The sequence below is a fragment of the Neofelis nebulosa genome, chromosome 15, assembly GCF_028018385.1.
Source record: "Neofelis nebulosa isolate mNeoNeb1 chromosome 15, mNeoNeb1.pri, whole genome shotgun sequence".
NCBI lineage: Eukaryota > Metazoa > Chordata > Mammalia > Carnivora > Felidae > Neofelis > Neofelis nebulosa.
In genome coordinates this window covers 41,119,716-41,147,416 of record NC_080796.1, presented here as the reverse complement: position 1 = coordinate 41,147,416, position 27,701 = coordinate 41,119,716, and the positions used below count along the sequence as shown (strand labels likewise).

The 27,701-nt window shown below is 50.5% G+C and overlaps 1 protein-coding gene across 4 annotated transcripts in view; it reads right to left on the bottom strand.

Annotated features, from left to right (window-relative positions):
* Positions 1-27,701, bottom strand: part of PLXNA2 (plexin A2) — a 207,053-nt gene that overhangs the window by 150,990 nt on the left and 28,362 nt on the right. For 3 of the 4 annotated variants that reach the window (XM_058701455.1, XM_058701454.1, XM_058701452.1), the window contains exon 3: positions 22,907-23,089. In XM_058701455.1, coding sequence (XP_058557438.1) covers positions 22,907-23,089 — 183 coding nt within the window. Of the gene's footprint in view, positions 1-15,168; positions 16,269-22,906; positions 23,090-27,701 lie in introns of those variants that run through there. The other variant, XM_058701456.1, reaches the window with a different exon arrangement.

Sequence of the window (27,701 nt, the reverse complement as noted above, 5' to 3'; positions counted from 1 at the left end):
GACTTACTCATCGCACCCCGGGCCTCCACTGGGGTGGGTGTGGGTAGGGACGGGGACGGAGGGGCACAGACTGGGGATGAGGCAAGTGGTTACGCTTCAGTCAATTTTGAAAGCTGTTGACATGCGAGAGATGGAATGAGAGATGCAGAGCCAGATCCCGGGCACGCCCAGCTAGACCTGCCACCAGCTCACTCATGGGTCCAGCTGCTCTCCCTACTTCGAGAGGTCCCCTGGCGGGCAGAGAAGTCAGGGAGAGCACCTGCACGCACACACACGTACACACCACACACAGGTCCCTGAGCCGCATATGCATGCGTGGGCACACACATGTCTCTCTCTCTCTCACACACACACACACACACACACACACACACACACCCCACATAGCTCCAGGGAGATTCTGGAAAGGATCTTTGGCCCATTCTCAGTAAGCCTCAGCTGTTCCTCCAAGCTCCGGGGGGAGGTGGGGGGGACAGCAGATGGTTCCAGCTAAGCAGGCAAGTCTCCCAATGCCTCTAAAATCAGGGTCTGGGCCCCTCCAAGGCCAACAGTCCAATTAAGCTTTGCTCCCACAGGTGGAAAGCAAATGACTTCGGAGGCATTCCTTCCCTTCTTTCGGGCATCAAACCTTCAGGCCTCACCCCCTCCCCCTCGGCATCCCTGCAATTTCCCATATGGACTCCTTGCCTCCCACACTCCGCTCTGAAGATTAGGTTACTCAGGGATCACAGACCCCTAGAAAGATTTCCTTCCAAGATGTCCTCTGGACCGCAGGGACCTGCCTGAATCGTTCAAAGGAAAACTCGGGGCTCACAGGCTTGGCTCCTACTAGGAAGCTTCTCTCTGTCCTGGAGGGGGCTCCTGGGGACAAAAGCCAAAGATCCCTGAACTTCCAGGATATGCTCCCGTTTCCTTCTCCCAAGGGCTTGGAAAAGCTGCAGGGAGATCCTGATGCCGTACTCTCCCTTCCAGAGGCCCCTTCCTCCTCCGTGCAGAGCTAATGGGCATGACTGGCATAAATATATCCATACATCCCTCTATAAATATACACATCTTTAGCTATATATATCTTTTCTTCTAAAGACTTGGCAAGAATTCCCTAGAAGCCTTTTCCATGACACAATAGAAAACCAGCCGAGTCATCGGTTTGATGGTTCCCACAAATACAGCTTCGGGTTGACCTTTGCAAAGCTCCTTTGAACTCTGCTTCCAGAAACCGAACCCCTCCAGCCCTCACCAGGCTCCAAGCCCCTGGCAACCACAAAATACAGCTCAGTTTCCTGAAGCTGCCACTTTATTCCTCATTGGCCCTCTGTCTAAAAGAAAAAAAAAAAAATCTATCGCTTTTGACCTATCATCTTAAAAAAAAAAAAAAAAAAAAGGCTTAGTATCTGAGCTCCAGCTGGCAGAAGGAGGGAATTAGTCGGGCGGCAGGATCCCATGGCACGGAGGGATGCTGTGGGTAAGGATGGGGTGCTGGCGGTTTCCAAGTGGGCTAGTCCCCCGTGGGCAGGATGGCGGGGCCCACTGAAGGCCTCTATCAAGGCTTAGCAAGCCCTGGGGCAGTGAGCAGAGACGTGATGGGTCTCCCTGTGATGGCTTCTTGAATGAACAGGAGAAACTCCAGGATATGAGAACAGAGCTGGCAAAGCCACTCAAGTAATGACTTTCTAAGGCGGTTATCATTAGGCACAGGTTCTGAGAACCTTCTCTAAATCAGCCTGCATCAGCATTTGTTGGAAGGAGGCCCAGGAAGGGAGGAGAGAAAGACTGGCTCTTCCATTTCTTTTCCCCCTCCACTATTATACCTTCGGTGGGTGGAGACAGCCCCTGCCTGCGGCTTCTCTTTGAGGTAGGAAGATGCCAGCCACATGTTGACACAGTATTTAGTCCTGAAATGGGTTCTCTTTTCTTGATTTTCAAAGTAGGGTTTGGAAGAGGGGATTCATAAGTAGAATGTGGAAAGTGCAAAGGAGAATCGGCAGAGAAATGCAGGATAAAGGCAATTTGGCAAAAACCGAAAAAAAAAAAAACCCTTTGAACCCACAGTTATACCTCCTGTAGCCTTTCTTGTTTGGTATTTTTTTTTTTTTTTCAGTTGGGTTGTTATCTTTGCAAGGGAGAATGCCGGCAGGTGTTGCTGGCAGCTGTTTAATGACAATGTCAAGAACGTCTTTCGGGAAGGTAGGCTTTGGAGGCAGGGGGCGGTGATGGAGAAAATGGGGTGGGAGTAGGTGGCCCCACATCTGCAGAGAGGTAGCTGCTCTGAGAATTGCAACGTGATTTCGTGCAAAATTCTTCCTGTAGGAAGTAAGGGGGAGGGACAAGAGACATATTTTTCTGTGTTTTGCGGACCTAAGAATTTTCGGCTGGAAGTCATGGCAGCTCGCTGTGTCTTTGGGCAGCTATCTTAGCTCCTCTACTCAGCATCTGCCACTTTCTTCTTTATTGTTAGTGACTGTCATGAGGATTAAATAAAAGGGCCCGGAGTCCCTCGGAGACGGATCCCAGCAGACCCCAGGCGTGATTAGCCCTGCAATTATTCCACATCTGGAAAAGGTAATAGCTCCCAGACTGGCAGGGGCGTGTCGGAGGCCAGCCACAGGAAGATGTTTTCCGTTACCTAGCTGATCTCTGCTCCGTGGTGTGTAAGAGGCTGGATTTGGAAGGCAGTCGGGCAGCAGCCACAGAGCCTTAACAACGATCGCATTCCTCAGAAACACCCGAGGTCGGACATCCTTTTCTGCTCTGTACTTACGGCTGAGTTCCCTCTAGCTGACTTCATGCAGGCAAACCTGAAAACCTCGCCAATCAAACACCTTCCCTGGAAGAGACCACCACAGCTGGAACCGTGGGAAGAGGTCTTCGGGGTACCCTCCCCTCCCCGGACTGTTGCTACCCTTCCTGTTGGGACAATGACCAACATTTTGTAAAAGTTCCTTGTGTCCCCCCACCCCCTCCCCCGCCCCCCCGCAGGGCATTACCAGGTCACATACTTTTGGTATATAACCTGCGGCTGTCAGGTTCTCTCTCTAGGGACTTGCTCATTCTACGTTTTTGTTTTTAATGGGGGGGGTGGCTTTTTAACCTGCCGTCACATGGGTAACCTATGAAATCGATGGGGAGAAGGGGGTAGGCTTTGGGACAGCAGTTCAAGCATGTCGCTATAATTGCCCTGCTTCCAGGACATATGGTCAGGGTACAGTGGTGATCAGCAACAGAAATGTGTCTTGAGGGTCTGGGGCAACTAATAATATGGGGAGGGAAGGGTGGAGAGCACCGACCCCTTATATCTGGACAGCGGGCTACAGTTTTCCAGACACTTTCACCCCTACTATGTCTCACTAAATCTGCCCCTTAACCCTGTGAGGCAGAAACCAGAATTATCCATGTCTCTTTTATAGGTAAGGGACCAGGGTGACTTCTCCAAGGTCAATGGCTGTACAGCCAGGGCTTGAGCCCAGGCCACTTGATTTCTGGACTCCTTTCCCCCAGCTCCACATTGCTTCATGGCTGCTGCTGCATAGCCAGAATCTTCGAGAGAAGAATGTGCAATGTCCTGTCTTTAGGGGAAGCGGGAAGGGGGGCAAACACGTCCCATGCCTTCCAATAGATTGTAGAAGGTACCTGAGGAAAGGGCCCTTGTCCTATGGTCCTTTACGTCTCCCATGGCCCATAACCCACAGTCTTCCAAATATATTGTTTGAATGGCCACTTTAGGTTAGGATGTAAGGAAAGGTACAACAAGGGACCCAAGACATCATGGGGGGTGGGGCGGCGGTGGTGAGAACTTTGTGTCACAAAACTAGGGTTTACGTTTAGGCTTCAAGATTTACCAACTGAGATAATCTATTGGGAATGTCATCTGCCCCATCTTCAAAATGGAGATAAGAATGCCCGCCTCTAGAACTGCCGTCAGAACTGACTGAGATGAGAAATGCAAGAGTAGACTGCACAAGGTGGGGCATTAAGTTGGATCTTCCTGACCTTGAGGCTCGGGAGGTCACACGGGCAAGACAGCAGAGAAATAAGGAAGTCCCTCCTCCGAGGCTCCTTAGAGCAATGCACATGGCCTCCTGCCCCAGATGGGTTGCGTGCAGTGTGCCCAGGATGGGAGGGTGGGCTATGTTGGGGGGGGGGCGGGGGTGAAGGGTCTGTTGCATAGTAGGCTTTCAATGAATGAGTATCCATTCTAAAAACTCCTCTGTCGTGAGAAGCACTAGGAGCAGAGCAAAAGGACAGTGGTGAGGGGAGGGCAACAAGGAGGACATTTTGAGGATCCCTCCCAGCCTCGGAGCCTTCAATGATTTCATGTCTCAAATGATACGTCTTCTGAAAGGCTCAACTGCCACCACTGCTTCACGCTTCCATGCCATTCTTTGGGTTTCTGCTGATTGTATGGGAAACATGTCTGACTCGTATTCACATGAGCACGTCGGGGCGGGGGGCAGGGCGGGTGGTGACTGTGGTCTCCGTCAGCTGACTCACCACAGAGAGAGGGCAAGACGTCGGTCTTGCGGTTGATTCAGGTGCCTGGGACGACCTACACACAGGACTCCTGAAGAAACCCGCGCAGACAGGGAAGCCCACCAGGAGGGTGCACGGACTATCCCTTCTCATCTGTCGGAGCCCCTGGAAAGAGCCAAGCCGGGGCTGATGTGCACATTGCCTGGCGTTTCCCAGTACCCGCTCTTTGCCCAGCACCACACTAAATGATGACCATACCTGACCTCGCTTAAGTTTCAAAGCGCCCTCCGATGTAGGGATCATCAATCTCGTTTTGCAGGGGAAGAAACCAAAGCTCAAGAAGGCGAATTCCTCCAAAGGCGTCTACCTAGCAGGTAGATGCAATCTGAAACAAGATGGTCTGACTCGAGAGTCCGAATTCTTGCCATCACACACGCTGCCCCTGTCCAAACAGCTCACGAGTCAGGAGCTACCAACAAATCCCACACCTCCTACGGGACGCACTAAATCAGCTCGAGGAGAAGCCGGAGGCTGGCAGCGAGCAGATCTTTATCAAGACACTTCAGGAGTAGGAGAAATATTTCCACCGTCTTGCCAGCCAAAGGGTTGGCCGTGTTTGTGAGACGAGAAACACTTTGTGGGGAGGGGCAGGAGGGTGCAATTGCCAGTTAAAATCACCACCCACACCAAAATAAACCTGAAGGCAAACGGGGACCTCCAGGATGTTGTTCCATTGTTGATGTGTGCGTATGCGCGTGCGTGTGGGGGAGAGGGAAAGAAGGAGGCGGGAAAGGGAAAGTAATATCTGTTTTTCAGAAGCAATGGCATTTATCAACCATACTCTCCTCCCCAAACGTAGGCTTCTCCCTCACTCACTTATTTCATGTTTTCTCCTTCCTGACCTTGTGCAGACAGCTATAGCATGGTTTGGAATGAGCACAGACTTTGGGGCGACTTCGGGGCTGGCCCCCCTGGGTTTGGCCTGCTGAGTTGTCCAGTAAGTATTACATGAACGAATGGGGAAATAAGATAACCTCCCTGCGATTTAGTTTTCTCACCTGGCAAGATCCATAGTCACGGCACCTGTGATGCAGGACAGTGAAGAGGAGTAAACGGGGAGAAGTGCTTAGCACAGTGGTCGGCACGAGACGTATTTGTGGCCCCGATCGACGTTTCTTAACCTCAGTACGCCTGACATTTGGGGGCAGGACGATGCTTTGTTGTGCGGGCTGTTTTGCGCACGTGTGAGATGTCCAGCGGCATCCCTGCCCTCTCTCTACTAGATGCCAGTAACATCTCCTGCCCCAGACCTGAGACTCAAAAACGTCTCCAGACTTTGCCAAATGCCCACAGAATCACCCCAGTTGAGAAATACTGGCTTCAGGGAATATTACCACCACGTAAGGTATTTGAAAGCCTATGGTAGGCACTGACAGTAATGGTCACCGTTTTGAAAAGGGGGGGGGGGTGAACGTATGAATGAACACACTGCATCTTCAAAGCCTTGGCAGGAATACAGTCTCCTTAGTTCTGTCCCGTTGAAGGTTGATGGGATCACAGAGAGGTCTGATGGGCACCCACTGCCCCCCTTATGGGTGTCTCTGTCGCCAGCTGTCTTTTGGTGCAGACCTGGAACCTGCCAGGATCGGCCGGTGGAGCACCGACAGGAGGGAGGCTTTTGAGCTAGGTGAGGCTGAAGGAATTTTCCCCTCTGGGAAAGGCCAGTCCCAAAGGGGTTCTCCTGCAGCAACCATGGCTTGAATTTCTGTGTATGAGTTGTGACGGCTGGAATCACACGCACTTCCCAGAGAACCTCATCCTTCGCCGCGGCCAGCCACAGACGTCGGTAGGAGCCCCTAGGTCCTACCTTCCTTGGTGGCATGGCTCACACCTAGAAGCCCCTTTGACTCACTTCGAGAAGATGCCTTCATACTGGAACAGAGAGATGACCCGGGTCTTAGGATTTCTTCCTTCCCTCCCCCTCCCCATTCCTTCCTTTTCCTTTCTTCCTTTTTAAACATTTACCGAATGTCTGCTACATTGGTTGGTACTACAGGCACAGAGACGATAAATACAGCCTCGGTCCTAAAACTGCTGAGGGACAGGGAAAGGAAAAAGGGCGATGACAATACATATAACAATAATAGGATAGACCTACTGAGCACTGATTCTACTGCGGACACTGATCTGTGTGCTTTACATGTATTCACTCATTTCCATGTCCCTCACAACAAGCCTGGGAGGCAGAAACTAGTGTGCAGTGTGCAGATGGGGAGTCAGGCACAGAGAAGTGAAGTGACTCTTACTTACTACGTCACCATACACGAACGGGCACAGCCAGGGGTGGACTCCAGGATATTTTGGCTCTTGGGTCTGGACTCTTCTTAACTACTACTTAGCCCAGCATTTCATCGTCTGTCATTTGAACCTGTTTTTCTTAAGCAGCAACAAAAAAGTCAGGCTCATAACCCTGACGTATGTAAAAACAGAGGAGAGCAAGATGCTTTGATTAAAAAAGGGTGGAGATGGGGGATTGGGTCACTCTAGGGCTCAGAGGCACACTGTTTAAAAGCCATTAGATAAGGAGTCTTAACATTTTAGTTTCGTATTTTTAGCTTTGAGAATCTGACGCAAGCAATGGGGTGTCCACATAAAAATTAGAGATATGTAAATGTTTACATAACATTTTTTTCTTTCTTTTTTTTTTTTTTTTTTTGGTATATCATGGCCCCCTGAGTCCTGGAAAACGGGTTTAAAATGCCGTGCATTCAACTTCTGCCGTATCTTCCTATCGGGTCTCCCTCCCTCTGTGTCTTGCAAAGGGGAGATCTAAGATGGGGGCGGGGGGGTCACAGTTCAGTGAATAGTGAAACCCAGACAGTCCTGGAATATTGCTTCGTTTGCTCAGAAAGAGCAGAGGCCCCGGGTTCGAGCACAACCTTCTATGACAAGGGTGTTAACGCTGCCCCCACACAGCCCGAGGGGAACTGGCTGTCAAAAATGATCTGTGCCTCAGTTTCCACACTAGCCTCATGCTAGTGAGCTTCCATATCTAGGCAATGATTAGAACAGACCAAGGATGGGCATCTAGGTTCCAATGTGAGTGTCACTGCTGGGTGATGCTGGGTAAATCACTTGACCCCTCCGGGCCAGTTTCTTCATCCCTAAAATCGACAACCAGTGGCTTCTTAGGATTTCTGGATGAGCTCAGTCAGCATGGGTAAAATATATACGAAAGCTCTTTATATTCCTGAAACCACTAAACACGTTTAAGGGTGTTGTTATTATCGTGGCATGCAGAGACGACAGGAGATTCGTACCAAGAGAGGTACCTTCTGGACTGGGAACCAGAGACGATAATGGAGACCACTTTTACTTAAAAGGGACAAATTCAGGCCCGAGATCCGCAATGATTCGCCCAGTCACCCATCGATGAGTTTTTGAAGTTGCGGGGGGAACTCAGCTGAAGGGCGCTTAGCTCTGGACAATCCTAGCAACATCCAGTGGCTCTGGGTCTATCTGTTCCCTCGTCTATGGCTCCTATCCTTCAGCTAAGGACAGCCTCTGGGAATAGCCTCTTGCTAAGGTTGTGCCCAGGTTGGAGGTGCAAACCAACTTCCAAATTCTCAGTGATGGGGAAACGAGAAGGCTCTTGACTGGGTCTGCCTGCTGCTAATGAGCTGATCGGTGGCGGCGGGGGGGGGGGGGGGGGGGAGGGAACAAGTGAAAATGAACGATCACTACCCAGAGTCACCAGAGTGCTCTGTGCAGCCCGCCCGACGTATGTGTTTTCTGCAGCGCTCAGGCTGCCAGTGCCTGGGGCCCGCAGGCAGGTTTACGAGATTAAAGCCCAGTGCCCAATAAATGATTTAGCAGCTTACTGCAAAAGAACATACACGCAGTATAATAGCTACTATCTCCAGCAGTCTGATGTGTACATACATTTTAAACGCACATCACTTTCATCTACATGTTTCCACTTGATGTGGAGTCCAAAACCAAATAAGGAGGAGAACAAGAACATCACCTCCACCCTCTGTCTACGTCCTGCCCCTAAGACGGGGTTGATAAGAAAGAAAACCATTCAAGGCGCTAATAATTCAGGGCCTTGCCAGCTTTTCTTCTCCACATCCTTCCCCCCTCTTATCTTTGCTTTATTCTTTGCTTTCAGTTGCTGTTTGTGTGTGTAGGAAGAATCCGCAATCTCTACTAGACCAATTATTCATTCAGAATTTGGTTTTCTTCTCCCAGGGGTGCCTTTTATGGAGCAAAGCTGGCTCCAGGTGCTGTCTCCTGCGGCGTCACAAGTGACTTGCTGGTGGGTGCAGCTCAAAGCTGAAATAGATAAATATCACTGCCATGGCCACCAGAGTCCTGGCTGAAGTTTTAATGAGCTAGAAGTAGTGGTGATCGATTGGTAAGAGTTGGTCTTGGGCATGAAAAAGGGAAAGAGTATTAGAGGAGGAAGAGGTTGGGATGAGTGTCATGGGGAGAGAGGGTGGGAGAAGGCAAGAGAAACTCGCAGGGAGTTGCTCCAAGATCCGGAAGCATCTACGGGAGATGAGTGGCACAGAGTAATCTATGTAGCAACAGGAGCAGGCAGGAGAGAATGACGCCGAAGGGAAGGATCCTCTTCTCACTGGAAAGTTCACTGGTTCTGATCACAGTTAGGGGACCAGTGGCCTCAGCGGGGGGTACAGGCATGAGGGAGAGTGGTAGGATGGCCCTCTAACTTTCGTGGAAATCTGGGAGACATCCCGTTTCCACACCAGCCCCTCGGCTCTCCTTCTGTGGGTAGCATCTACCCCAGAACCCCTGGCCACTGGCCTTGTACACACAGCACCAAGCTCACCCCAGCCCCCCCTACTTTTGCACCTCCTTGGCCTTGGATGCATTTACTGCCACTGGCTGTGGTTTATCTCCCGTTGTTTATGGCCTGGGACAGGCTGCCTACAAATAGCTCCCCAAAGAGTGGGGAAATGCAGGCATCTGCCATTCTGTGAAGCTCTTTCCAGAAATGAAAAGGACAGTCATAAAATGTTGCACGGGGGGGTGGAGGGTGGGTAACATGCATCATAAAAAGCGTAATGGACTAATGCTAATACACAGACTGGCTGCAGCCCAGGGGTGTCTGCTGAGCTCAGACATAAATATTGGGGAGGCACCAAGGAGACAGATTTTTTATTTCTTTGATTTGATGGTAGGGGGAGGTTGGGCATATTTTTTCCTCTGTTTCTCTGACTGTGGCCATTCCTCTGGGAATACCATCAGTCTGTCCGAGACTGAAGCTACTCTGTTTTATGGCTTCCAGAGTACCTCCTGGAAGGACTGGAGGTGCAGGAGGATATGTGGGTGCATGATACTGCCTCCTCGGGTGAGCCAATTTTGGGTCTTGTTCGCATGAGCCAAGACCTTGCAAGTGACAAGACAACCGAACACGGTGAGTATAATTATGTTGAATGCGTGCTTGAAGGCATATATGAGTAACCGTGTACTTGTGCAACCTCAGGCTAATTTCCAATATTAAGGGACTGAAATTCTGTGATTAGTGTTCTCTACCTAGTGGAAACAAAAGCAACTGCAACTCCAACAATAGCCCAGGAAGAATCTCCATCCCCTCTCAACTTCGGGTATGAAGAGTAGAACACTTGTTGGTTAATTAATGAAAAGTTCAGGTACTCGAGGGTTCAACCACACACACTGTGTTCTAGGGGTTCATGTGAAAAAGTACCTGCATCTCTGGTTAAGGTTGGCCGTTGGCCAATGGCTGGCTATCCACACGTTTGCCTGTAAGCACGCACCTGCACAGAGTGGTCAGACATACAGTGGATGTGTGCTGCAGAAGGCAGAAAGGCACACAAATCCTGTGTAAAAAGAGCCTCTATTCTAGGTGACGTTCAGATGGTCTCACCCTTTTCGCCACAGCCTCCAAGTACTCTGTGAGTAGTGTGGGAGCCGTCGGCCCTGACCTCAAGGATGGTCAAGGTCCTCAAGGACCTCGATTCCCTGTTGAGCCTTTCAGTGTGCGGTGAAAGGACCGAGGACATGTGGAACTCATGTTCCAGCACACCATCTGTTTTGGAAGAATTGATTTCCCATGTGCTGTCCCTGAGCAGGGGAGGAAGATAAAGTGGCATTCTTCCGAAGCCATCGTCCTCCGTACCTGGGTCTCTGTGACAGGAGACAGAGAAGAGGGGAGTGGGGAATGTTCTTAGGTGCAAAAGACCTGTGATAAGCAATTCAGATACTTTTTGAACCTTATTATCATCTTTATGAAGCAGACAGTATGATCATCACCTTCAACTCCCAGTTTCCAAGAGGTTCAGGAACGTAGCCAGGGTCATATGCTTTATAAATAGTAGGGTTAAGACTTGAACTCAAACCAATGTCTTCTCATGATGACTTAAAAATATGAGAGGACAAAAATCAATAAATGATGATTTGGAGGACAAATTATTTTCAGTCTGAAGGTCAAAAGAGCAGGGACTAATGCATCCCTTATGTCAACTGGTGCATATTATTATTCCAAGTGATAAGGCGGGGGGTGGGGGTCACCACATGTGCTCTTGTTAGCAAAGGGTTAGCGAAGCCTCGTGAGCATGATGAATCACCCAGACTGAGGGTGAATGGGGTGCTGCTGAACCGGGGGACTGCTGCGAATCACAGACAGGACACCCCAGTAGACAAACGTGCTACAAATTTACCTAGAAAAGCATCTCAGCATGAGAAAGAGCTCTTTCTTTCCTACCGTGTGTAGCAGTGGGTTCTTTTACCTGTGAGGTTAAGCAGGGCTCTGTGGTCCAGAGAACTCTCTGGGTAAGGGGCCTCGGAATCAGTTGTGAGTGGGGATCTTGCCCAATCAGCTGCCTAGAAATGAGGCCCAACTGGGCCTATCCGTAGGGGCTCGGCCCCTTTCAACCAAGCTTAGAGCATAAAGAAGCATTCCTCTTCCCTCAGGTGACTCATAGCCATGTTAAAGAAGCACCACAGTATCCAGTCTCTTAGCCTAAGCTGCCTTGTAACAAATTGGGGATTCTCAATCAGACTTTGGGAAGACCTTCCTGAGTGAACTATCCGAGGACTTGACCATGAGCAACCACATTGGCTCTGGAATATCCATTCCTAAAGACTTTATAGAACTGAAGACCCACCTAATTGCTGCCCACAGCATTGGGCAGGAGACAACCTTTCCTCCAGCCTCACCTTTGCTTGCTGGTATTTCAGTAAAGGCCCAATACAAATATAGAATGTATAATTTTCACATCATTCTTGGCAAATCCCAGGTGCGCCCCATTAGCAGAGTTCCAAGGATGCCATTTTCTATCAAGAAAAAGACATGCGGCATCGTAGTGCTTAGCTCAGGGCCCTATTAATAGCAATCCTAATTATATGGCTGCAAATTTAATTCATAGCAATGATTAGTGTCAGAATCAAAGGCATCAGGCATCAATATTGATGGAATTGCATAAGCCCCATAAACAGAGAACAAGCATTCGGGCCCATCCCCCTAGCTGTTAACTATTGCATTAATGTCTCTTCCAATTTTGCCAGATCAAAATGACTCCATTTTTCGGTGTTCTCCTACCACCCCCCCAGGAACCTTTGCCCTGCCAGCTCTGAATGGGTATGACTGGCACACAAAAGATCCCAGACAGCATCTTTGAAGAAGAGCCCCGGGGCTCCCAGGGACGCACGGGTGATGGGCTGAGGCCCCACGCTTTACACGGCAGCTCTTGGCCTTGTCAGCCACACTCCTTTGTCTTCCCTTCAGAAGGCTCCCGGCAAACAATGATGCCTGGAGAAAGGGGAGTCAGCTGGGGACTGCGTGTGGCACAAAAGCCTGCCACCCCATCCATTGTGGCCCAGGCTGAGATGGGTGGGGAGGGGGAGGAGGAGGCCTGAGGGGGTGATACAAGGCAGCGTGTGCCGAGGTGACAGCTGCCGTGTCCCGGGTTTCCAGGGCACTTTTGCTCGAAGGAGTGTAAAAGCATTGGCCCTTCCGCTCTTCTCTCCTGCATCTTCTCGCATCGCTCTGAAGGGCAGGTGGTAGGTTACAGATGGACCAACGGGCTCAAAGAGAAGACCGACAGGGTGCTAAAGCTAGGGGTTAACAAGGCACGGGTCTGGAGCCAGATCTGGACTCACATTCCAGCTGTCCGCTAAGTAGCAATGTGACTAAGTAGCAATGTAACTCTGTTGGGCCTCAGTGTATTCATACGGAAAACAGACAGAATATTCAACCTTCTCTTACTAGGGTACTAAGAGGCTTAGCTGAAAAAAAAAACAAAAAACAAACAACACTTAGCTCAGCGCTTAGCACATAGTAAGTGCTAAAGTTATAACAGAACCTGCCCCCCCCACCCCCCAATAAAAATCCCACCCAAAACGTGGCGTGTCTAGAGAGGACTAACATGTAAGATTTGAGACTCCCAATTCAGTGTTGTTCTGATATGCCAGAACATCTCAGGCCCAAGGCAAGCATTTTGTGGTTAAGTACACCTCCTTGCTGGCCAGGCTCAGCTAAGGTCCCCAAGGCAGTGGAATGAGGGCTCCTGGATGCTGGTCACTGCCCCTCCCCTCTCCCAAGTCAGGCCTGGGACAGAAAGCGCAGCTAGACTCTTGTCCCCAAGAGAATGACCCCATAGGTTCTGCTCAGGGAATGCTTGCTTGGCAGGGAAAGGCGGAGGTTAATCTGAGGTTTCGTGCAGAGGGAATATTCTTCCACATGACAGAAAGAGAAAAGACCACAAATTGGAACTGAAGTCCCTGGATTTGAGTCTTGCCTCTGATGCTAAGAACCTGAGTGATTTTGAGCGGATCATGTCACTTTTCTGGGCATCAGCTGTCTCATCTATAAAACATAACAATAGCTATCTCACCCACCCGAAGTCTGGAGGCTGGACCAGTCTCTGAGGTCCTTTCCAGCCATAAAATCAAGACAAGATTCTTACCTTGCATGAGGGAGTCCACCTTCTCCCTGGGGGCCCTGCCCCCTGCTGGGGCCCAACTCCTCGCCCCCTCCCCCTCCCAGGGGCTGCTGTTCTCACCCACCCCTGAACTGTAAAGGTGACAATCCCCAATTTGTTACTAAGGCCTGTCCTTCCAGGTGAAATGGGGACACCTAGCTGGTGGCAGTAACCTTCAATTTAGAAAACCACAACATGGTACAGGAGTGGAGGCTGACCAGGACAAGCACAGAGACACGCACTCCTGAGGTTCTGTCCTACCTTGGAGCCTACAGACCATGCTAGGCTTCTAGAGGCCATGCTAGGAGGGGCATGGAATCTTAGGAAGGGCCTCAGAGGACAGAAACTGAGATCGACCTTCACCACCTTGTGTCTCCATGTATTTCCTGCTTTTCTCCGCACACGATAGAAGGACCCAGGGTAAGAAGGCAACCAAAGTTTAAGCAGCTGCAAGAGTTCAACTTCCTCATCTTGGACTGTAGAAGTGACCTAGGTATATGCTGGGCCCCCCTCCATGTGAAGTATTTGTAGTCCCGATTCCGGTTCCCACATCTTCCCTTGAATGGCCCCATGGCCCCGAGCAAGCCCTTAACCTCTCTGAATTTCAATATCATCATCTGCGACAGCGCAGAGAAATATCCCGACCCTTCCTGTTCATCAGAAAATGTTACGGGATTAATGAGCTAATAGAATCCAAGGGGCACCGGGCCCTGGAAGAAAAGCATGGTGATAGCACAGACGTAATAGCAGGAACACCCGTGTGAGTCACATTCATAGCAATAGCAGCAGCAATGGCTGCCATTCGATTAAGCACCTACTCTGCATCGGGCTCTGTAATCGGTACTTTACGTCTATTCTCTGATATGCAGAGACATCTTGCAAGACAGCATCAGTGGACCAGTTGAGGAAACTAGGCCCCCCTCGCCCCCCCCCCCCCCAACTCCATAGTTAATCTGAGGCAGGGCGTACAGCACTTGGATATTGTGGTCTGCTTGGGAGCATGCAAAGGACAGAGAATGGCTCTGTTCTAGTTAACTCTGCAAAGCGGCAAGAGCAACCAGCCGCTTCCCCAGGCCCCGCCCTGGGGCGGGGTCAGTTCATATTGTTTGGTGAAACTCTCGGAAAGCTCTCACTGGTGACTAATGCAGCTGGGTGCCAATGTCCAACAGGATTAGATTAGTTTGGCTCAGCTGGTCTAGTCTTCTAAATATTTTTTCCCATGACTCAGGGCTGGGAGGAAGGGGGCAGGATTCTCTTCCTCTCTCTGACCTTGCAAACATGTCACTAAAAAAGGAGGCTGATGTGACAGCTCCACTCCCCCCAAGGGAGTCAGACAAGAAGTGGGATTTGGGGGAAGCCTCAAAGATGTTCGTAACAATAACGCAAAGCACGGTTATGGCAAGCGCTATAGTTTAAACGCTTTTTCATACACGACTTCGCTCAGTCCTTCGGACGACCACGCAAAGTGTTTCTTACTACCCCCACTCCACAGAAGAAATAAATTGAGGCTCGCAAGTTAAGTAACACCAGTAGTGATATTTAAGAGCAAATATTCTCGGAGAGCCTGGGTGGCTCAGTCGGTCAAGTGTCCAGCTTCGGCTCGGGTCATGATCTCGTAGTTCATGGGTTCAAACACCCTCTCCAGCTCTGTGCTGACAGCCAGAGCCAGGAGCCTGCTTAGATTTCTGTGTCTCCCTCTCTCTCTCTCTCTCTGCCCCTCCCCTGCTTGTGCTCTCTCCGCCTCCTTCTCTCTCTCTCTCTCTCAAAAATAAACAACAAAAAAAGAGCAAATATGCTCAAACCTGGCACGGTGCTATACACGGATTAATTCGTTATGCTCTATTTTGTTCTATTAGCACTTTTTCTCTTCCTAACACTATATATTGTGCTTACTTTTTAATTAATTAACTTATTTTTGGTCTGTCTTCCAACAGTAAGATATAGACTTCAACAGGACAGACATTTCTGACACTTTTGTCCACAACTGCAGACCCGGAAAATGGCACATAGTAGGTACTTGCTCATTTATAGTTCAGGAATGAATCATTTCACTTCGTCCCCATCAGACTCTCACAAGGCAAGTACTGTCACTACTCACACTTTACATGAGGACACTGAAGCTAAGGTCAGGACTATAGCCCACAAGTTCATACACTCTTCCTATGCAAATCGGTTTCTAACCTGCAGGCAGAACAGACCAGATGGTCCCTGGAGGTCCCTTCCAACCCTGAGATACACGTCCCATGTCCTGTATCGAAGGGCAGGCAAGGCTCAGTGGCCTCAAAGGATGCGCTTTGTATTTTCCTAAAGATGAGAGCTCTGCCCCTTAGCACATTGGCCCCTTAAATTTCTGTGGAGACTATGTGGGTCACCTGGATTCTGTGAGCTTGAATCATTTCCCCTTCCCCCACCTCGGCCCTGAAACACAGTTTCCTGTGTTTCACCTGTCCTGAGATAAAGCCTTGAGCTCCAGGGGCCCACTCTTGGATTGCCAAGCAGCCTGCTGAATACACAGCCTGATGCCTGCTCCAGGGACGGGCCAGGACTCAAGCATACATTGGAGCTGCACAAAAGGAGCACCACATAAATGAATCTGTAGCTTCTCCCCTTTCAGAATGGCTCCGGGAGATCAGGACTTCCTCCCCCGGGGTCAGCTGGGGCTCTGGATAGAAACCCACGCCCCCTCTCTCCCCACCTGTCATGGTCAAGCGGAGGGATGCGGTGGCCCGGGGTGGGGGTGTGGGGGGATTCTGTAAAAATATGCCTCCTTCCGGGTGCCGACCAAGTGCTGCCGTTCCCAGCTTTCAGAAGACCAGTTCTTGGGACCCAAGAGGCCTATAAAACAACAAAACAAACAGCGCGCTTGGCGCTGGGAGCCTGGGCAGAGAGCCAAACTCATTACCAGGGATGGGGTGGTGAGCTCAGAGCCACTACCCCGGCTCTTCCATGCAGGCTCTGGGGAAGTGGGCGAGGGTGTCTGCCCCACACTACCCCAGCCCCCAGCACTGCTGAGATGCCCGAGGAGGGGTAGGGCGTCGGGTTGGCCGTCACGAGGGCCAGGAGAGCCGAGGTCTACCAGAACTGGACCCGCAGCCCTGGTTGTTTACTTGATCCGGGGTTCACACTGAGAAAGGAGTGAATCATTTCCACTCAGAGGAACGAGTGGCTATTGTTTGGTGGGGCTGGCACAGACAGAAAGGCATGTTTCTCAGCTTTTCATCCAGTTTGGCCCTCTGTCCACCAAGACGACTCCACCCCATGGGGAAGCCAAGTAACAGGTTCGGAACTTCTGTGTGTTTGGGGAGGATGTATGAGTGCCAATGTCAAGATTGCCAACGGAGGGGCCGTAGAACCTTGGGTGGGATACTTAATATCTCCGTGGCTCAGTTTTCCACATCTGCAAAATGGGGCAGAGATGTAGGGGCCCGTGGCCACACGCAATTGAAGTATTTCCAGACGAAAAGCAGAAGAGTATCTTGTAACTAAGTGTTATCAAAAACACTAAGTGTTATCAAAAAACTGAGCAGTCACCCTCGAGCTTAGAAACGTTATTACTTTGGTGCTCTCGATGGATTCTCTCCAGCGCCTAAGCCGCTCCTGCAAAGGAGCTTCAGTTTTCCTGGCTTTGCTGAGCAAACCGTTTGTGAAATTGGAAAAAGAAGAATGGGATCGGGACGCCGGGGCTTCCTGTGGGCTGCGGACTGGAGACCTTGGGTTGGTTGGTATGTCCCTCAGGGAAAGACAGAATTTTCCTCAAGAATTTCTCAGGCATTTCCGCGGCCATGCTGGTTAGCTAATGGGAAAGGAGGTAGTGCCAGAAGAGGCCAGGGCTCTCCCCAGAACTTGAAGAGGGCTAAGTCTCTGTGGATTTCTAAAGCCGTCCGAGAATCCTATAAACAGAGGGCTGGCAGGATGGGGGCAGCGCAGTGGTTACCTGGGCCTTTGCACCTGCTCCCTGCTGTCAGCAAACCCACATCTGATCCAAAGGAGGCAGATGGCTGGCCATGCTATTCTGGGCATCTCCAGGCAACAGTATAAACACGGTCCCCTTCTTCCACCCCGGTCATCGTCTCTGAGAGTACCGCCCACCCTCGTCCACATGTCCTTTTCAGACTCTTTTCCCTGTTACCCACCAGCAGCTCTCCCGTTTTCTTGACTCCTCATCCCGCCGCCACCCCACCCCCTGACACATCCACCAGAGCATAGCTTCCTTCCCTTGCAAACCGGCCACATCAACAGCAGTCACTCTTGGCATCTGGTTCTATCCCAATCGGTGCAAATGGGGGTCTGGCATGAAGGCGGTTCCCAATACACGGGAGCTAAATTTAATGAGCACCTAGTGTGTGAGAGATGTTGGATCTGACCACGGGAAAGGGTGACGTAAATGTGAAAAAGAGGGTCCCTGTCCTTCAGGGTCTGTGAATCTCAAGATAAGCGGACACATTAGTAGCTGCTCCCATGTCGGATGCCATCAGAGCAAAATTACATGCTGTGAGGGGTCTGAGGAGGGTGCTATCCACAGTGCTTGAAGGGGCAGGGTAAAGGACATTTCACCAGCCCCTGAGCAGCAGGGGAGCTTTCCAGTGGGGACAGAGAACAGACGGCCAACGAGGCCCGCTGCTGTGTAAGGCCCCGGGGCTGAGGGGCTAAGGGAGACGCGCGGGGATATAAAGCTGGGACTGAGGCAGGGAGACAAGGAACCAGGACTCTGCTCTGAACCTGGAGAGAGTCCTCCCTCCCACGTCCTGGTAGCTTCGGTCTCCTCAGCCTACCTCCTGCCCTCCTATGCCCCAGGACTTAGGCTCGAACCGCCTCCTGGGCTCCTCCCTTCCAGCTGGGAAGTCCTAATCAATGAGTTTGCACTTCCTGTGGCCGCTATGCCTCTTCCATTTGCTTCGACATTAGCTCCCTGCCTCCCTTCTCAGTCTAGACTCTCAGCCTGCCCTTAGCCTAGGGGCGGGGTGTCATCACAGTCCGCTGTGCCCCCTCCCCGCCCCCCGCCCTGCAGAATATCCTGCTTTCCCCTCCCCTACATCTCACCCCAGGCCTGCCCTGCCCTGTCTGTGCCCAGCACCTCTTCCTGGATGCTGAGGGCTTTCTGCTACATTCTGGGAGCAAGCTGAACCCAACCTGTGACTTCAAAGCCCACACCCAGGGTGCCTTGGCTTCCCTCTCCTTGTGCTTCCTCTCTGCCACAGCCTGCCCTTCTACTGAGGGAGTCCGTGGAATAGTCGTGGCATAAAGGTCACGTGGTGGGTGCAGGAGCCCCTCTACAGCATGCCTGGTCGGTGACTGTCCAGTCTCTGCTTAAATATTTCCACTGCCTGGGGGGCCTGGTTGGTTGGTTGGTTGGTTGGTTAAGCAACCGACTTCGGCTCGGGTCACGATCTCACGGTGCGTGCGTGCGAACCCCGCGTCGGGCTCTGTGCTGGCAGCTCGGAGCCTGGAGCCTGCTTCGGATTCTGTGTCTCCCTCTCTCTCTGCCCCTCCCCGGCTTGTGCTCTGCCTCTCTCTCTCTCTCTTGAAAATAAATAAAACATTTAAAAAAATATTATCTCCGCTGACTAGGAGCTCATTCCCTCTTGAGTCAATTCTTTCCATGCTGGGACAGTTTTGGCTACCAGAAACTTCCTCTTTATAATAAGTACAAATGTGCTTTATTATAACTCCTGCCCGTTGGTTCTATTCTGCCCTCTGGAGCCACACCAAGTCAGTCTAATTCACTTTCCACAGCTTAATGGCTAAGCACGCAAACTGGGAAACCAGATGAAGGTTCAAATCCCGGCTCTGCCATTTACTAGCTCTGGGGCCTCAGATGAATGCCTTTACCTTGCTTGGACTCTATTTCTTCATCTGTAAAATGGAGGTGATAACAGCACCTACCTCATAGAGTCATGTCAACATTAAGTGAGTTAATAGATACAAAACTCTCAGAATAACACCTGACACATAAGTGTCAGTAAATTATATTATCTGAAGAAAGCTGGTTTGCTTCCTCCTTCACTCTTCTTTCCTTGAGTTATTATCCTCTTAAGAATATTCTTCACATAACCTAAGTGCAGCATGTCTCATGACCTGGAAAGTCTTCTCCCGTTAGCGCGGTGAAGACTAATTAACATCAGGAAAGCTGCATCACACGGTTGGCTCCCTTGACCTTGGAGTCAGCAAAACTCCCAAGATCCTTTTCACTTGGTCTTCTCAGGGCCAGACGCTCACAGCGCTCTGCCTTGACTTTCCCCTCACCAATCTCCCAAACCCCTCTGTGCCCTCTAGACCTTCCATGCACCGGTTTGCACCTTCTCGGGGCGGCACCCCGGGTCTAGCACGCCCTTCTCTCTCACCCATTGGTCAATTCATTCGTTTTCTGTCCCGTTCGGTCTTTAAGCAAATTCTGCTATTCCTCCTCTTCAGTAAAGGCTTCAAGGTTGGTCACACTTCCGTGGCTGGTTTCTCTGCCATTGTTCCATCCCTGGGGTGAGTCACGGCCTGTCTTATCACCTGTGATGCACTGACCCTTAGCCTAGGCCGGTATTGCACACCTTGGTTTTGAGGTCTCCTCCTTATTCTGCCTGTTCTGTCCACGTGTTTGTGACTCAGAAGGCAGGGGCCTAGTCTGGGATGCTCCGCGTCTAGCGGAGGACGGTACATGAGCAAGCATGTGACAGCACATAAGAGCACCTCATGGTCATGCTACTTCTGGTGAGTCTCCACTTCCTCCACACGTCCCCACACAGGGACATCCTGTTCCTATGGCTGCACTGGATGAGGGCAGTCCGGCGGTCTGACAGATGCCTGGTCAGGCAGGGAAGAAGTGAGCGGTTCTGACGCACCCTGCTTCCCTCCCCTCTCCACGCTCTTAGCTCGTTTCTTTTTTCCTTTATTTTCCTTCCTGTGTTGAAAGAGCTATGGGGTTTGGGCCACGGTAGAGTTTCCTGGGGACATTCCACAAATTCCTCATGGGCTGTTGCTCTGGAGAGAGTGAGGGCAAGTGGGTGGGTAAATGGGAGGCCAGTGGGAGCCAGGGTGTAAGTATCAGGTGCCTCAAAGGAGCGTGGGTAGAAAGGAAGGGCGGGCTGCACAGGAGAAGGAGGGGTGTTATGAGCTCATAGAAACAGCCAAAGAAAGGCCAAGTGAAGGTTGAGAGGAGCAGCCAACTTGCAGGTTGGGACAAGCCGTGGGCAGCCACGCCCCTAGCCTTGCTCTTGAACCCGCTGACTTGCCTCCGTGGCGACTCGTCTGCCGAGATTCCAACAAGGCCAAGAGAACTTGGCTAACTTGGGTGTGTGGCTTGGAAAGCTGCCCCAAGCAGCCCCCTGTGTGTACAAGACGTACAGAGATAGGGGAACGTCGGCACAAGGATTGCTTTGCGTCTGGCTGGATCGTTCTTGCTTCATTCGGCCCTCGTCCGCCCGTTCGGCAAACGTCCATTCCTTAAGTCTGACCCGGGACCGTCGAGAATGGGAGCGCTGGTCCCTGGCTGACCTCCTCAACAAGCCTGGGCCTGAAGGTTGTTCTCATCCTCCCTCCCCGTGCTCTGTGGCTGCTTCTTTAAGTAAAAGGGGTGTCAAATGGACTGTCGGGGCAAGAAGCAACTTGTCCTGGTCTCTATGCTTGGGCAACTCACTGGTTTTCTCTGGGCCTCAGTGTTTCTGCCGAGCTATGTGCGTACTGGGCCGGATGATATCCCAGATGTCTTAGAATGGTTCTATTTTTCAAAAGCACTTTCAGGGCCTCTCCCCTGTGTAAACACTTGGTGCAAGAACCGGGCAGAAGGAGGTAAATAAATATGAATAGAGCACGACCCCTGGCTTGCACAGAACTTTCAAGAGAATAAAGGAGACCAACGGTCACACAAACGATCCAGAACAGGGAGGGAAGGCACCGGAAGAACAGGGGAGGAAACGGAACACCAGCCTGCGTGTGGATGCCACTGGCCCCCAGGAAACCTTTGTGCGATTTAGAAAAAGGCGGTCTCTGTGGGCAGATGACTTTGTAAGAGGAGCTCCTCTGGATGGATCTTTAGACCTGAGGGTGCATGGCTTGACAGAGAGACTTCAGGCTGCATTTCAACTCCCTGTAGGCTCCTCGGCCCCACGCTCCCAAGCAAGGTACTCTCCACCTGGCTGAACAGGTAGATGACCCTGCAGGGAAGTCACCAGCCTTAGAGGTTCACCCTCAACGCTGCCCAGTGGAATATGCCACTTTTAAATCTCGGTAGAGTCTCCTCAGGCAACTCCCCGCTCCCCCCATTCTGGGACGGCAAGTGGGGGAACCACACCCATACTCTCTTCCCTGTGCCTAGAGGGCAAGCCAAGGTCCACAGTCCCAGGCAGAGTAGGGGCACAGGACAGAAACAAGTGACAGCCTCTCCACAGAGCGAGAAAAGGGTTAAGGGGCCTCGGTATCAGGCGAACCAGAAGAGGTCTGGAAAGTTCAGCACCTCCACACAAACCTAGACCTGTTTTTCTCACCTCCTCTGAGCTCAGCACAAGCAGAAGGCGGAAATTCTTCCTCAGGTTCCCTCCCTGCCGCCCTCCTTCCACATTCCCCAAAGACATCTCTCTCCCTAGGCTCTAAATGGATTAGGGGGAAAGGGCCGCAGGGGTGACGTCAACATCAAAGCGTGAGATGCGGTGAGGTCTTGCACCCACAGGTGGCGGGACTGGGGAAAGGTGGCAGAAGGGTAAGCCTGGGAAAAGGGGATTAGCTGGGACCGGAAAGAATGTGGCTGCTGTAATCCCACATAATGAACCAGACGGTGCTTCGTCTCTGCACCCTAAGCGCTAGACAAGCAGGCACAAGCTGCTGGTTTCAGCCTTCCGTGCTGCCGGCCCCAGCCAGCCAGTGCCCTCCAGCTGGCAGAGGGGCCCAGGGCAGGCATGAGATAAGATGTCGACTTCCTCCTGGCAGCTCAAGCCTGGCGCGGGGAGTGGAAGGGCGGGGAAGAGTCTGTGATCGTGGGAAGAGGAAAGGCAGGAGAGCGGTAAGTCACCCAGCCACCCCAGGCCATCATCAAAGCAGCACGATCCTTTGCCTGGGTCCTTGGATGTGGGACCCATGACCTGCTTCAACCAGGACACAGCAAAGACTTCTGACCGGTACAATCAACTCTATAAACCGTGGGAAGGGATGTGTGAGGTGGGCGATTCAAAATACAGATGGTCAAAGCATCGGTTCTACTTGATTTGGAGATAAAGGATGATTCTATTTCCCTCCCTTCGGGTGATGTACCTTCCTAATCCCGTGAAGTCTGGGCAGTACCGAAATACGCTCACGTTCCCTAGACACTCACTCACTAATGACTGGAAGAAGCAGCTAGAAGATACGCCACAAAATTAACCCCTACCTACCCACCCCCATGCTAACCCCCCTGCCCAAGAAAGGGAAGAGTTGCCTGTGTTAAATGTCCACCAACAGCAACCTTCCAGAAGGGGCTGGAAGGCATTGGGGTGTCTGGGTTCACAGACTCTTACCTTTTTCAGCTTGCCACTCTTCGTCCCCACAAAAACCACGCTGTAGCCATTGTAAACGTAGGAGGCCACTGAGGTCATGCGGTCCCGGCTGGTAGTATACAGGGTCAGTCCCTCCACTGGAGTCGAGCCTCCGAGAGGCTGGTTGATGTCCAGTCCACAGAAGTTGTCATCAATGGGGACGGGCTGGAGGGAAGGGAGGGAATTGGGGTAAGTGACAGCAGAAGTATGGCAGAGTCCCTATACGAGCCCGCACCCAACCACCAGCCCTAGGGCACAAGGCCTCAGAGAGGTACAGACACGGGGTTCAGGAACCTAACATACGCCTCAAACAAAAGCATCTCACCAACTGACTCGCAAATCCCACGTTGGCTCCTGCGAAACCAGAGAGAAGGATCCAGAGCCTTTATCACACTATATTGTAGCCACCCATCTACCCTTCTGCTGAGAGATCCAGGGGCAACTGGGAAAGCTGATTTCGGGCACTCATTTTCTGATCACTTTAATGTCCCTGCGGACCATACCATTGTATAGGGATCCTGCTCTTTAGACAGAGGAGATTCAGTCTGGAGGCAGCATCGTAGGATTTCTACCAACTGGAGAGGGGTTCTTGTTTGTGTCTTGGGCTGCAAGGTCTCCCTTTAGGCATAAGGAATTTTAAGCCACTCAATTATTCACCCCATGCTATACTGGGGATAGAACGAAAAGGGTCATCAAACATGGGACAGGCCCTTATACTTTGGCAACGTTACTTAAGTCACATAGACCTCAGTTTCCTCATTTGTGATACTACTTGACCATTTTTCTGAGGAGCAGACGAAATAAACTGTGCAGCAGAGATTTTGTTAAATTATACAATTTCTACTGTTGTACATGATAGGTTTTCAATAATGTTCACGTAGATATAAATAAAAGATAATTCTACAGGCGATATTCTTCCCATTACCAGGTTTTTGAAGGGACTGGTGGTGTGCCTGTATAAAGAGTGTCTTTCAGGAGTGCCTGCACCGGTCAGTTGGGTAAGCATCCAACGCTTGATTTTGGCTCAGGTCATGATCTCTCAGTTCATGAGTTCGAGCCCCACATTAGGCTCTGCAGTGCAGAGCCTGCTTGGGATTCTTTCTTTCCTTTCTCTCTGCCCCTCCCCTGTTTGTGTGCACACACATACTCTCTCTCTCTCTCTCTCAAAATAAATAAACATTAGGGGTGTCTGGGTGGCTCAGTCGGTTGAGCGTCCAACTTCGGCTCAGGTCATGATCTCACGGTCCGTGGGTTCGAGCCCCACGTCAGGCTCTGTGCTGACAGTTCTGAGCCTGGAGCCTGCTTTGGATTATGTGTCTCCCTCTTTCTCTGCCCCTTCCCCAATCGTGCTCTGTCTCTCTCTGTCTCTCAAAAAGCTAAAATAAAACGTTAAAAAAATTAAAAATAAATAAATTAATAAATATTTGTTTTTAAAAAAAGAGTGTATTTCGGTGGACACTAGAGCATCTATGAAAGACGATCACCCTGAACAAATGAAAGAATAGCTTAGCCCAAAGGGGGAAGACCTGAATTCTAGCCTCTGCCCTGCTGCTTAAGTGGCTGTGTAAACTTGGAACAGTCATATCCTCTTCGGGGGTTGGGAACACGGGATATTAAGTGGATTATTTCTTTTTTTTTTAATTTTTTTTTTTCAACGTTTTTTATTTTTATTTTTGGGACAGAGAGAGACAGAGCATGAACGGGGGAGGGGCAGAGAGAGAGGGAGACACAGAATCGGAAACAGGCTCCAGGCTCCGAGCCATCAGCCCAGAGCCCGACGCGGGGCTCGAACTCACGGACCGGACTGCGAGATCGTGACCTGGCTGAAGTCGGACGCTTAACCGACTGCGCCACCCAGGCGCCCCAAGTGGATTATTTCTAAGATCGCATTCAGTTAACAAAAAAGACCATGCTCCTGGAAGAGGGGGGCTGCCATAGGGTTTGTCCTGCCTGCACAGCGCCTAGCCTGGGGCTGGGCCACGAGGGGCCTCCGAGGCACCCCGGTTGACGCACAACCAAGAATCCCACGGGCAGAGGCTGCAGACTTTGGGCCAGAAAGAGCCCAGAGTCTTGCAGCAGCTGTTCCTTCTGGGTCTGAACAGGTATTCCGGAGCGGGGAAGGAAATGACTACTGTGGGAAACATAGAAAGCATGAGGGAGAAACCTGCAAACTGTCTCCGGCTTCCTCCTCTCACCCTTCCCAGGGAACAGCAGGCTGGTGCATCACTCACTGACAGTCTATTTCCTTGGAATAATTGGTTTATGAGCTGGGGCATGTGATGGCTAAAATAGGGACTTCCCTTCCATTCCCTTCTCGGATCCAACGGGAATAGAGACTCACGCCTTGTGATTCCTTGGTGTTCTGTAGAGGGCTGATACTGGTAGGAGGAGCTGCCCTTGTGTGTGTGTGTGTGTGTGTGTGTGTGTGTGTGTGTGTGTGCATTCTTTAGGAAAGGGACTGATATTCTGGTTAAGGATGACCTTGAACAACTCTAAATAATGGGGAGACCCACACAGCAGAAGGGATAAGTTCCTCGAGAAGGGAGCAAAGCAGTGGCCTGCTGGACAGCTCACGAGGGATGACTGTGTGCGTGTCTAACTACAGTGGCATCACGCTGGTGGCTTAAAATCAGCTGTGGTGGGAGTATTTGCACCAGGAAAATTGGCTAATGCTTCTAATTAAGTGTCCCCAACCCACCCAGACTGCCTGCAGAGAACCAGCCATTTAATATTTATGAGCACATCACTAGACCGAATGATGGAAATGTCTAGTTCCCTAGAAAGTCAGGTTGCAGGAATCAGTTGCCACTTTTTAGGTTTTCCACTTTCCTTTCTCATCCCTACACCATAGGCAGCAGGTACCCTGGTAAGACACAAGAAGTCTACATTGTGGTCCTGTTTCTACCACTAATTAGCCATGTGACTTTGGTATGTCATGGGCCCTCTCTGAGCCTCAGTTTTCTCATCTATAAAGTGAAAGTATTAGACCAGGTGATGGTCAAGCTTTCTTTAGTCCTGAAAGTTCTTGATTCAAGGCTTTAGCTTCCTTTCCACAAAAGGGCTGGTAAGGCTGCAGAGTCTGGGCACAGGCATAGCCCAAGCCAGTTTCTGAGTAATGACGACAGAAGCAAAAAACCTTGCCAGTGATTGTGGATTTCTCTTTATCGTTCCTGATTCTAGAATCTCCAGAACTGTAAGGGAAATGGTTTTTTGAGTTTTTGTTTTTGTTTTTTGGGTTTTTTTTTTTTTCCTGAGCCCCTGGAGTTGGCTGGTATTTCTTTCTCTCTTCTCTAAATTGTCAGGTGTTTCCAGACATCGGAAGCCCCTTTATCTTTGCCCAAATGGTGACAGCTTGAACTATGGCTTTCCTTAGCAGCAGCATGGCTAAACAGAACGAGCCTGGACTCAGAAGTCATATGGGCTGAACTGAACTCAAACCCCTGCTTGGTCATTTATAGTTGTGTCGATTTAAGCAATTGACTTCATCTTTGTGAGCCTTTGTTTTTCCATCTGCCAAAGGGGGATGATCCTTTTTGCTTCATAGGGTTATAGTGAGGATCAAATGAGATCAAATGAGATGACACTTAAATTGCCCAGCTCAGTCTTCAGTACATCGCTTCCACTCAATGAGTGACAGCCCTCTTCCTTATCCCTTTTGTAGGGGCAAAGCTCAAGTTCTTCATCTGAGAGCTCCATGCTAGTCCAGAGACTATGTTAAAATTAAGCCCTGGGACCACAGCTTCTCTCACCAATCCTTAACCCTCTCCAAGGCCACCAAAGATTTCTGGATGCCCAGGTCTGGGACTCCTTAGATGATAAGGATTTTAAGTGGCTCTTCTTACAGCTTCCCTGCCCACCATGCTGTAAAGTTTGCACCAGATGAGTGTGATTTTTAGGGGTGGGGCAGGGGGACTGATGAGGGGCTGTTCTTTGAGGTCCTGGTCCCGCCTACTGTCACCTCTCTCCCAGTGCCTTTGCTGCTCTTTGGTCACTAGCCCGGGCTTGTCTCTCTGCAAGCCACTGGAGCCAGAGAAGGGTGGTGGCTTCCTCTTCCCTCTGGCTCAGAAGCAGGCAGGAATCAGCGGTTTCCTCCTGACAAGGCCCCCTCTGGGCAATGGGAACCAGGCAGGACTCTGCAAAGGGGGTTAACCCTTGCATTCCCTTTCCGCTTTTTCTCACTGGCTGGGGACCCTAGGTTACAGAATTTCAGGGCCGTAAAGAACTCTGGAGATTATCCAATTCAACGTCCCCATTTAATAAAAGTGAAATAACAGCAAATAACTGTTTCTTTGTTATTATGGTTAATATTAATAATTATAACTTCCATTTACTGAATGCTTATTAAGTGTCAAGGATTGCACTAAGGATTTTATGAACATTTTCTATTTGATCTCCATAATAATCATACATGAGGGTATTATTAGCTCTATATTAAAGAGGAAAAAATTACAGCTCAGACCAGGTACATAGCTTGCCCAAAGTGATACAGTTTTGAGTGGCAGAACTGATTTTTAAGTACAAATCCGTTGGACTTCAAAGTCTATTGTCCTAACCACTATCCTATCATACCAAGCAAATGATGCTGTGAATAGAAGCATAGACTAGGCATGACCTGTCTTCTTGCTTTAAGAAGTGACTTTTGGTCCTGACAGTAGGCTCCCTCGATTTAGGATACTCAGAAGGCCATATGGGCCCCTTGGTCTCAGATTTCTTCCCCAGGCTGCAGATCCAGAGTCTACAGCACTTTGCACAGAAATCTATCTTAGCACTTGTCACA